Raw genomic sequence first — 12,217 nt, forward strand, 5'->3', positions numbered from 1 at the left:
CGATTGTTAAGATATCTGAGTGAGGTACAGGCTCTTCTATTATTCAATGGCATGACAATGAGGTGATCTACGTCATTAGACAGCATACGGCAGTTTGTTTTGTTTTCCACAATGTTCCTAAGCCATGTGACCTATTCACCGTTGGGTAAGGGTTGACATTATCACAACAATGACACGGCTTGTCCCCGGCACAACAACGCAGATTGTCCTTCAATTATGACTTCATGTGGGCTTGTGAATGGAGAAAGAGGAGGAGTCTCTCCTACTTTCACTCATATCTCTCTCCAGCCACGGGGCCGATCTATCTATGATTTGTGGAGATAGCACTGAGTAGCAGACGGACCGTCCTGAATACGGTGAACCTAATGCGTGCTGCGTCCACCTACTCTCCTGTGTGGGAGCAACTGGGGACAATCTTTTGAATACTTTTTCCACAGAACATTCTGGAAGGTGTATCCTAGACGGGATTAACCGTATTTCAGGGCCACCACAATAAGGTAAGACATTTTTATTTCACATGTGTTCATCACTCTTATAACAGTATAATTTAGGAACAATCCACTTAATTGTACTGGGAACAGTCCATGCACTGTTGCAGTGTAACAATGTGGAATAGGGATGTCTGAGAGACATTCTGAAACAAAAACAAACTGCCTAATGTGGTGCAGCGGAGTAAAGCACAGACATCTAAACTATTTAATTGGTTGATGTATAAGGTGTCAATAATAATCAAGATGTTATTGACGTAGCGAAATGAAGAGCGGCTTCTGACTAATATGACTTCGGCAGGGTAGCCTAGTGGTTAGAGCGTTGGACTAGTAACCGGAAGGTTGCGAGTTCAAACCCCCGACCTGACAAGGTACAAATCTGTCGTTCTGCCCCTGAACAGGCAGTTAACCCACTGTTCCCAGGCCGTCATTGAAAATAAGAATTTGTTCTTAACTGACTTGCCTGGTTAAATAAAGGTAAAATAAAAAAATAAAAATAAATAAAATGAAGGCACGGACATTTATTGAAATGACTGAAATGACTTCTGTACTTCTGTCCGTAGATACTGACCATGGGAGATTGCATCTCAGTCCGTGCTCTGCTAATGCTTCTGGCCCTAGTCAGCTATCTAATTGCACTGACATTCAACATATTGGCTCTATTTGGGCCCTGGACAGGTGAATTCTTACAGTCCATTTCAAGTCAATGACATCTGTACGAAATATACTGTAATATTTTGTAACCTGTGTGTTTGTACATGCAGGTGCTTTCATGCAAACCACACAGTATGTACTGAGCAAGTCCACAACGCACCTAACCCCAGATAGATGGGTACTCTTTCTATGGGATGTCCTTAACATCTGGTTGATTGGCATGTTCATCTATCTGATACACAATCTCCGTAGAAGGTAAGATACTGTACATTAAAGCTAAACTCTCGTTGACACCAAAACAATTCATTTAAACATGGGTCCTTCAGACATTTTGGTAATTTGCCTTCCCAAAACCTGTCTGGAATTCAATCAACTTTGCACTGGATATTAGCCTGGTCCCAGATCTGTTCCTGCTATCTTGCTAAAATCCTTGTCACTCATTGTCAAGCCAATAATGACAATTCTATAAAGAGTTGGCAAGAGAGTAAAAACAGACTGGCATTCAGGCTAACTGACGTGACATAAGAAAATAAATTACTGGTCTGTATTTATTGTGAGACAAAACAAAGTGTATTTTTTAAAGTTCAGAAAGTGTGATTTTTACTGTCCTGGCTAGGGTTGCAGAATTTCCCCAAATTCCCTGGTTTTCCAGAATGTGTGCTTATTCCCTCACAATTACGTGAATCTTCCAACCGGGGTTTCTGGAAAACCAGGACACTTAGGAAAAGTTAGTGGAATTTTGCAACCCTAGTCCTGGCCCTGATGATGATGATGCTGTTATTAATTATGATGATGATGATGTTATTAATTGTAATGATGATGATGATGGTCTTGTTCCTTAGGGAAGCTTATACATGGATGTACACCACTCCTGCTGTCCTGCCCTATGGATTCTACTTGTCCTGGATCGTAAATAGCATGTTGAATATGGCATGGTTATTTCTGTACGACAAAGAGTAAGTGTTTATATATTTAGGTGTATTTACTGGACGATAATATAAAACATTTGGTTCTATTTCAAATACTGGTTTCGATGTCTCACTATGGGATATGCCTGGGTGTGTCCACAAGCTCGAAGTAACCGCCAACTGGTCTTTCTCACCTCTCCTTCTTGTGGAATCTTCAAAAAGTTCTCCTTGTCAAGACTAGATTTCTGGTTTACTACCAAACCGTTGTCAGGCGAAACCATGAGGTTAACACTGCTGAACATAGGACTTCAGCTTCTGACAATAGTGTTGAGTATTGACCGAAAGGTTTTGCTTTGAGTAGAATATTTTTTTTTCTTGTCAGTCTCCGTTTAGCTAGCATCACACGGCTAGCTATCGAGATTTGGTTAGCCATCGACGCAAGGCTTTAGCTAACTTGGCTAACTAGCTGCAATCTGCAGTTGAAACAATTACAAATCATGGTCCCCGCCACTGTTTCTTTATTTTCTTTCTTTTTAATTTTTTTTAGTTGAAGTCGGAAGTTTACATACACTTAGGTTGGAGCCATTAAAACTCGTTTTTCAACCACTCCACAAATTTCTGGTAAACAAGCTACAGTTTTGGCAAGTTGGTTCAGACATCTACTTTGTGCATGACACAAGTCATTTTCCCAACAATTATTTACAGATTATTTCACTTATAAATCACTGTATCACAATTCCAGTGGGTCCGAATTTTACATACACTAAGTTGACTGTGCCTTTAAACAGCTTGGAAAATTCCAGAAAATGATGTCATGATGTCATTTCAAGGCCTATCTTCAAACTCAGTGCCTCTTTTGCTTGACATCATGAGACAATCATAAGAAATCAGCCAAGAGCTCAGAAAACAATTGTGGCCCTCCACAAGTCTGGTTCATCCTTGTGAGCAATTTCTAAATGCCTAAAGGTACCACGTTCATATGTACAAACAGTAGTACACAGGTAAAAGCACCAGGGGACAACGCAGCCATCATACCGCTCAGGAAGGAGATGCGTTCTGTCTCCTAGAGATGAATGTACTTTGGTGCGAAAAGTGCAAAACAATCCCAGAACAACAGCAAAGGACCTTGTGAAGATGCTGGAGGAAACAGGTACAAAAGTATCTATATCCACAGTAAAACGAGTCTATATACACAGAACCTGAAAGGCCGCTCAGCAAGGAAGAAGCCACTGCTTCAAAACCGCAATAAAAAAGCCAGACTATGGGTGGCAACTGCACATGGGGACAAAGATCGTACATTTTTGAGAAATGTCCTCTGGTCTGATGAAACAAAAATATAACTGTTTGGCCATAATGGCCATCAATATGTTTGGAGGAAAAAGGGGGAGGTTTGTAAGCTGAAGAACACCATCCCAACCATGAAGCACAGGGGTGGCAGCATCATGTTGTGGGGGTGCTTTGCTGCAGGAGGGACTGGTGCACTTCACAAAATAGATGGCAACATGAGGTAGTAAAATTATGTGCATATATTGAAACAACATCTCAAGACATCAGGAAGTTACAGCTTGGTCGCAAATGTGTCTTCCAAATGGACAATGACCTCAAGCATACTTCCAAAGTTGAGGCAAAATGGCTTAAGGACAACAAAGTCCAGGTATTAGAGTGGCCATCACAAAGCCCTGACCTCAATACTATTGAAAATGTGTGGGCAGAACTGAAACAGCGTGTGCGAGCAAGGAGGCCTACAAACCTGATTCAGTTACACCAGCTCTGTCAGGAGGAATGGGCCAAAATTCACCCAACGTATTGTGTGAAGCTTGTGGAAGGCTACCCAAAACGTTTGACCCAAGTTAAACAATTTGAAGACAATGCTACCAAATACTAATTGAGTGTATGTAAACTTCTGACCCACTGGGAATGTGATGATAGAAATAAAAGCTGAAATACATCATTCTCTCTACTCTTATTCTGACATTTCACATTCTGAAAATAAAATGGTGATTCTAACTGACCTAAAACAGGGATTTTTTACTAGGATTAAATGTCAGGAATTGGGTCTTCTCCTGAGCAGTGATAGGTTAAGTGTACCTTGAATTCTAAATGAATCACTGACAGTGTCACCAGCAAAGCACCCTCACACCATCACACCTCCTCCATGCTTCATGGTGGGAACCACACATGCAGAGATTGCTGATGTTTCTTGGCCCAAGCAAGACTCTTCTAATTGGTGTCCTTTAGTAATGGTTTCTTTGCAGCATTTATTTGGGCTGCAATTTCTGAGGCTGGTAAATCTAATGAACGTATCCTCTGCAGCAGAGCTAACGCTGTGTCTTCCTTTCCTGTGGCTGTCCTCATGAGAGCCAGTTTCATCATAGTGCAACTGCATCATAGGGTTTTTGCGACTGCACTTGAAGAAACTCAAAGTTCTTGAAATTCTCCAGATTGACTAAAGTAATGATGGACTGTCGTTTCTCTTTGCTTATTTGAGCTGTTCTTGCCATCATATGGACTTGGTATTTTACCAAATAGGACTATCTTCTGTATACCACCGCTACCTTGTCACAACTGATTGGCTGAAACACATTAAGAAGGAAATAAATTCCATGAATTAAATCTTAACAAAGCACACCTGTTAATTGAAATGCATTCCAGGTGACTACCTCATGAAGCTGGTTGAGAGAATGCCAAGAGTGTGCAAAGCTGTCATCAAGGCAAAGGGTGTCTACTTTGGAAAATCTCAAATATGAAAGATTTTTTGATTTGTTTAACACTTTTTTGGTTACTATATGATTCCATATGTGTTAATTCATAGTTTTGATGTCTTCACTATTATTCTGCAACCTAGAAAATAGTCAAAATAAAGGTAAACCCTTGAATGAGTAGTTGTTTCAACATTTGGCTGGTACTCTATATAAATATACAGTGGGGCAAAAAAGTATTTAGTCAGCCACCAATTGTGCAAGTTCTCCCACTTAAAAAGATGAGAGAGGCCTGTAATTTTCTACATAGGTACACTTCAACTATGACAGACAAAATAAATACAAAATCCAGAAAATCAGGATTTTTAATGAATTTATTTGCAAATTATGGTGGAAAATAAGTATTTGGTCAATAACAAAAGTTTATCTCAATACTTTGTTATATACCCTTTGTTGGCAATGACAGAGGTCAAAGTTTTTCTGTAAGTCTTCACAAGCTTTTCACACACTGTTGCTGGTATTTTGGCCCATTCCTCCATGCAGATCTACTCTAGAGCAATGATGTTTGGGGGCTGTTGCTGGGCAACACGGACTTTCAACTCCCTCCAAAGATTTTCTATGGGGTTGAAATCTGGAGACTGGCTAGGCCACTCCTTGAAATGCTTCTTACGAAGCCACTCCTTCGTTGCCCGGGCGGTGTGTTTGGGATCATTGTCATGCTGAAAGACCCAGCCACGTTTCATCTTCAATGCCCTTGCTGATGGAATGAGGTTTTCACTCAAAATCTGACAAAACATGGCCCCATTCATTCTTTCCTTTACACGGATCAGTCGTCCTGGTCCCTTTGCAGAAAAACAGCCCCAAAGCATGATGTTTCCACCCCCATGCTTCACAGTAGGTATGGTGTTCTTTGGATGCAACTCAACATTCTTTGTCCTCCAAACACGACGAGTTGAGTTTTTACCAAAAAGTTATATTTTGGTTTCATCTGACCATACGACATTCTCACAATCTTCTTCTGGATCATCCAAATGCTCTCTAGCAAACTTCAGACGGGCCTGGATGTGTACTGGCTTAAGCAGGGGAACACGTCTGGAACTTCAGGATTTGAGTCCCTGGCGGCGTAGTGTGTTACTGATGGTACTCTTTGTTACTTTGGTCCCAGCTCTCTGCAGGTCATTCACTAGGTCCCCTCGTGTGGTTCTGGGATTTTTGCTCACCGTTCTTGTGATCATTTTGACCCCACGGGGTGAGATCTTGCGTGGAGCCCCAGATTTTTTTTCTGGTGTCCTTTGACAGCTCTTTGGTCTTGGCCATACTGGAGTTTGGAGTGTGACTGTTTGAGGTTGTGGACAGGTGTCTTTTATACAGATAACAAGTTCAAACAGGTGCCATTAATACAGATAATGTGTGGAGGACAGAGGAGCCTCTTAAAGAAGAAGTTACAGGTCTGTGAGAGCCAGAAATCTTGCTTGTTTGTAGGTGAACAAATACTTATTTTCCACCATAATTTGCAAATAAATTCATTAAAAATCCTACAATGTAATTTTCTAGATTTTATTTTCTAATTTTGTGTGTCATAGTTGAAGTGTACCTATGCTGAAAATTACAGGCCTCTCTCATATTTTTAAGTGGGACAACTTGCACAATTGGTGGCTGACTAAATATTTTTTTGCCCCACTGTATACAGTGCATTTGAAAAGTATACAGACCTCTTGACTTTTCCAAATTTTGTTACGTTACAGCCTTATTCTAAAATTGATTAACATTTTTTTTCCCCTCATAAACCTACACGATATACCCCATAATGACAAAGTGAAAACAGGTTATTAGAAATGTTTGACGTGCGTGTGTGTATACTTTGTCATTATGGGTTATTTCGTGTATATTTCGTGTATATATATATATATATATATATATATATATATATATATATACATTTGTTTTAAATGTACATATGTATTCAGACCCTTTGCTATGACCCTTTGCTACTAGAAATTGAGCTCAGATTTTCCATTGTTTCCATTGATAATCCTTGAGATGTTTCAACAACTTGATTGAAGTCCACCTGTGGTAAGTTCAATTGATTGGACATGATTTGGAAAGGCACACACCTGTCTATAGCAGGTCCCAAGGTTGACAGTGCATGTCAGAGCAAAGACCAAGTCATGAGTTTGAAGGAATTGTCTGTAGAGCTGCGAGACAGGATTGTGTCGAGGCACAGATCTGGGGAAGGGTACCAAAAATTGTCTGCAGCATTGAAGGTCCCCAAGAACACAGTTGTCTCCATTCTTGAATGGAATAAGTTTGGAACCACCAAGACTCTTCCTAGAGCTGGCAGCCCGACCAAACTGAGCAATCAGGGGAGAAGGGTCTTGGTCAGGGTGGTGACCAAGAACCTGAAATTCACTCTGACAGAACTCCAGAGGAAGAGAACCTTCCAGAAGGACAACCATATCTGCAGCACTCAACCAATGTAGCCTTTATGGTAGAGTGGCCAGACGGAAGCCACTCCTTAGTAAAAGGCACATGACAGCTCACTTGGTGTTAGCCAAAAGGCACCTAAAGAATCTCAAACCATGAGAAAGAAGATTCTCTGTGGTTAAACCAAGATTGAACTCTTTGGACTGAATGCCAAGCGTCACGTCTGGAGGAAACCTGGCACCATCCCTACAGTGAAGCATGGTGGTGGAAATATCATGCTGTGGGGATGTTTTTCAGCAGCAGGGGACTGAGAGACTAGTCAGGATCGAGGGAAAGATAAACAGAGCAAAGTACAGAGAGATCCTTGATGAAACCTGCTCCAGAGCGCTCAGGACCTCAGACTGGGGCTAAGGTTTACCTTCCGACAGGACAACAACCCTGAGCACACAGCAAAGACAGTGGCTTCGGGATAAGTTTCTGAATGTCCTTAAGTGGCCCAGCCACAGCCCGGACTTGAACCCGATTGAACATCTCTGGAGAGACGTAAAAAAAAGCTGTGCAGCAACGCTACCCATCCAACCTGACTGAGCTTGAGAGGATCTGCAAAGAAGCTTGGGAGAAACTCCCCAAATACAGGTGTTCCGAGCTTGTAGCGTCACACCCAAGAAGACTCGAGCTGGTAATCGCTGCCAATAGTACTTCAACAAAGCACTGAGTAAAGGGTTTGAATACTTTTGTAAACGTGATATTTCAGTAGTTTTTTTAATACATTTGCACACATTTCGAAAAACCTGTTTTTGCTTAAAACAATTTAAACCATTTTAGAATAAGGCTGTAACTTAACAAAAATGTGGGAAAAGTACAGGGGTCTAAATACTTTACTAATGCACTGTGTGTATATTTTTATATATAATATACAGTTGAAGTTGGAAGAATACATACACTGTAGTCAAATACATTTAAATCAGTTTTTTACAATTCCTGACATTTAATCCTAGTACAATTTCCCTGTTTTAGGTCAGTTAGGATCACCACTTTATTTTAAGAATGTGAAATGTCAGAATAATTGTAGAGAGAATGATTTATTTCAGCTTTTATTTCTGTCATCACATTCCCAGTGGGTCAGAAGTTTACATACACTCAATTAGTATTTGGTAGCATTGTCTTTAAATTGTTTAACTTGGGTCAAACGTTTTGGGTAGCCTTCCACAAGCTTCCCACAATAAGTTGGGTAAATTTTGGCCCATTACCCCTGACAGGGCTGGTGTAACCGAGTCAGGTTGTAGGCCTCCTTGATCACACAAGCTTTTTCAGTTCTTCCTGCCCTGCAGTTCTGGACGTCACTGCACCTTCATTGGTGCATACTGTCTTCAGTGTCGGAGCCTCTGAGGGGTAATGTTAGCACTACCCTGGCTTTGGAGAGCATGTCTGCGTGACTGGAGTTGGCCAAATCCCACAGTGAGACATCCAAACAAGCATTTGAAATAGAACTTAAGGTTACTTGCGTAACCTCGTTTCTGTGAGAATATGAGGGAGATTTCTCACCAATTTTCCCTGCTCGCAAGAGTGCAAGGAAGAGAGGCATGCTTGAGAATGACCAATTGGTGGACGAGTTGGTTCCTTTATGGAGGAGAGGGTCTCACCTCATTTGCTACTTGACCTGTCTGTCTCCAACAGACGCTGTGCATTTGTTTTGTTTGAGCTTTTGGACATGCCCAGACATATCACGCATATCTCATATTCTCATAGAACCAGGGTTACGTAAGTAACCTTAGGTTTTGATGTTTTGAGTTGTTTTGAGTTTCTACATTGAATATAAGGAACTAACTTATATACTTCTCAAGACAAATTACGTTTTCTAGCTTCTGTGTGTGTCATAGAAAGATGGTGCCAACGCTCCTGATCACAGCATTACAGGCCATCTCAAATTGCGTGATTATCATGTTCTCCTGCTGCGGACTGGTCGTCTATGGAGCGTGGCTCCACAAATATCACAACAATGATCTCTGGCTCATTCGAATATTGGTACAATCATTTCAACTTTTTTCTATGATTGCTTACAGAAACCTTCCACAAGTGTGCTTTTTGTTACAGACATGTGCCATTAGTTTATGGTGTCCATATTAGGACAACCTCAGTTTCAGAAGGACTGAAGCTGTCCTAATACGGACACCATATCTGTTAACTCTATTACAGGTGCAAAACGGAGTGGCTTTGTATGCAACATGGTGGGCTGTGGCTACCTTTTTACACTTGACCGTTGTTTTAGACCATCAAACCCCAATACCCAAGACAGACGCTGCCATAATGGTACTAGTGCTGCTCCAATTGGGACTCATAGGATGGTGAGAGTTTGTTCCTAACTTGTACCTAACCTCTCAATTCACCAAAGTGGTATTGAATCAATAAACCACATAGCTTAATAAACCATTTCATGCTTTGCCAGTAATATTTCCGTTGCAAATTGATGAACAGTACATTTGCTTGATATATATATATATATTTGCTACGATATATATATATATATATATATATAACGTATAAACTATGATATTGGCATGACAATGATACAATGACCCTAAGGGGCAAATGTAAAAGCTAATTTGCCGCTTAGGGACACTGTACATTCACCAGAACCCTTTCCTTCTATCCAATTGTTGTAAGCGTGAGACTTTTTTTTTTTTAAAGTTTTTTTTCCTCCTTATTACTCTCTCAGGTTTGTCATAGAGAACTGGTACCTGGATAAGCACGTGCGCTACATCCTCACAGTGTACCCTGTGGTGATCCTGGTGTTGGCAGCGAGTGTGGCCAATCCAGCCACGCCCGGTACCCACATAGACATCATGTCTGGTAGGCCCTATGTCCCGAATGACTCCTAAAGTGACACCTACAGGAAGAGAACACCTGTAGGGCGTTTATACTATTAGTAGATTCCCATGGGTCTTGTACAAGCACACCATCCTTAACTGCAACTGATAAGCTGTTATATTTACTATGTGTAAGTATAATGAGAACGGGTTATAGTTTATGCTATTGGCAATGTTTACACTATCTTCACCAGTGCCACTGTTATGTGTATCACTATCGGCAGTCACTGCGGTGACTTTTCCATGATTCTTATGTCTACCGTACCTGACGCATCATCTCTTTTCCAGCCGTCATCTTGGCCATAACCAGTGTCATATTTATTGTACGCATCATCATGGTGTTATGGAAGCACAAGCATCAACCACTTTACGGAGAAGAGGAGCTCAGGTCACCGGTGGACATTGCCAGGACACAGAAGCTCATCTTCATGTGAGGGGAGACAGCTGCTGTGGATATATGTAGGCCCCTGTTGTTTTCCTTAACATTTAATGGCTGAGACCGATGTGACCAAATCCTCCCTATGTCCACAGCACATGTCGATGGAGATTTGGTACTTCGCTACAGGCTTTCCACGTGATGGGTGGGGCCTCTGCACTAGCCAATCCAATGCTAATGTCTTTCTAAGCTAATTAAACCATATCAATTACTGTGTGTCAAAACAATGAACCGAAATGCTCTCATGCTGTCAACACTAAAGCGATATTAATATGATCATGTTTTTATTGTTTTGTCCATCTTTTAGTACCACCACGTTGTTTTTGTACCCTATTCGTGTCTACCTTTGTGTTTCTACCTTCTCTTTTAACTTCTTTGGTCCTAGGGATTCCCACAGTGAAAAAGCTGAAATTCACTACATTCCTTCAACAGAAATGGTTTGCTCAGTGGGAAATGAATATCCAACTAGTCAGTGACAACTGTGTGGAGTTTGGAATAACTATGTGAGCGTATTGCAGTATCGCAGGCACTGTGTCCTGGGATTTCCTATGATCTTCTATGTAGAATAATCCCTTAACATTCTAACGACTCTTGTGTAGCTTGTGAGTGGCATAGAGCAAAATGCATATGCGCGTTCGCGAGCGTCATAGTGGGGTCTTAATAGTTTGCAGCTCATTCGGACTTTGCAGACATTTTTGTGAGAAGGGTCGTTTTCCTGGATCCGCCCTTGTCTCACAAACACTGCTCTAGTTCAACCCCGTCAATCAGGCTAATGTTTGTTGTCACCGATGCAGAAGAAATAGACAAATCCAATGCAAAACTCCAGAAGTCTGTAGCTCAAACACACACAATATTTAAGAGGGGTTGGAAGCACTAAATCACGCCGGGGTGACCATTGGAATCAAAGTTGTGCTATATTGTAAAGCACTTTGGACTGCGCTTGTGCATGGGCATAAACAAATAAAGGTTTTTATTATACTTATTATTAATGAACTCATCTGTAAATAGTATTGTGATTTAATGATGCCAAAAACAACAGCTTACCACTGTGCAATAGTAGTGTAACTTAGTGGTTAGACACTTTTGGGAAATTGCAGCCACACACCCACATATAGTAGTGCCCTAGCGAGTGTCATGTTGCTCTGGCGATTCTATAGCGGTGATCTGTGAGGCTGCCAGTTGGCTCTTGGATAGGCTGAGCTCATTATGGACGGAATAGGAGTGTGTGTGTGTGTCTGTCACAGGCTCTCTACTCAGTTTCAGTAAAGGCATCCGAGGGTACACGCACACAATAAACCTATTATACTGCAGTAAACCATGATAATCTGACAAACAGTGCCATTATCAAAAGTCCAACGCATCAGATCCCAGATTTTGTGTGTGTGTGTGTGTGTGTGTGTGTGTGTGTGTGTGTGTGTGTGTGTGTGTGTGTGTGTGTGTGTGTGTGTGTGTGTGTGTGTGTGTGTGTGGTTATAAAAGAGTGTGCAGTATAAGGGGAGTTATAGCTGATGGCTTGACAGTGAGCATCTACCGGTCCCGTGTGTCTATGTATGCCGGTTAGCAGGCGATCTGGATAAACAAGTACAGTATGGTTCAGTAATGGTATGGCTACTGGATGTAATGATATGATTATACTGCCACCTGGCGGAACAGGAAGTTGATGGTTCAAAGTAATAAAGATGGCTGACTAGACACACACGCCTGATACTTGTGGAAAACCTCTCGGCCCCTGTTTATTCCA

General features: G+C 41.3%; 1 protein-coding gene across 2 annotated transcripts; it reads left to right on the forward strand.

Moving 5' to 3' along the window:
• The first annotated feature begins 269 nt into the window (after window positions 1-269).
• On the forward strand, window positions 270-11,455 carry LOC110489977 (uncharacterized). Of its 2 annotated transcripts, none has more exons than XM_021563017.3 (8): window positions 270-497; window positions 1,052-1,166; window positions 1,253-1,397; window positions 1,985-2,098; window positions 9,036-9,198; window positions 9,370-9,518; window positions 9,890-10,023; window positions 10,329-11,455. In XM_021563017.3, the coding sequence occupies exons 2-8, from the start codon at window positions 1,061-1,063 to the stop codon at window positions 10,472-10,474; spliced, it is 957 nt and encodes a 318-aa protein (XP_021418692.1). In that variant the 5' UTR covers window positions 270-497; window positions 1,052-1,060; the 3' UTR covers window positions 10,475-11,455. The 2 variants fall into 2 exon arrangements, with proteins under 2 accessions (XP_021418692.1, XP_021418693.1); XM_021563018.3 differs by having other exon boundaries at window positions 275-497; window positions 9,054-9,198.
• The last annotated feature ends 762 nt before the right edge of the window (window positions 11,456-12,217 follow it).

This window comes from Oncorhynchus mykiss, chromosome 15 (genome assembly GCF_057628025.1).
Source record: "Oncorhynchus mykiss isolate SJ-2025 chromosome 15, ASM5762802v1, whole genome shotgun sequence".
NCBI lineage: Eukaryota > Metazoa > Chordata > Actinopteri > Salmoniformes > Salmonidae > Oncorhynchus > Oncorhynchus mykiss.

Bases quoted from the DNA above. Each gene is read 5' to 3' on its own strand.
- LOC110489977 (XM_021563017.3), top strand. From the start codon at position 1,061: ATGGGAGATTGCATCTCAGTCCGTGCTCTGCTAATGCTTCTGGCCCTA. The intron at 1,398-1,984 runs GTAAGATACTGT...CTTGTTCCTTAG, and splicing joins ATACACAATCTCCGTAGAAG to GGAAGCTTATACATGGATGT. The intron at 2,099-9,035 runs GTAAGTGTTTAT...TACGTTTTCTAG, and splicing joins TTATTTCTGTACGACAAAGA to CTTCTGTGTGTGTCATAGAA.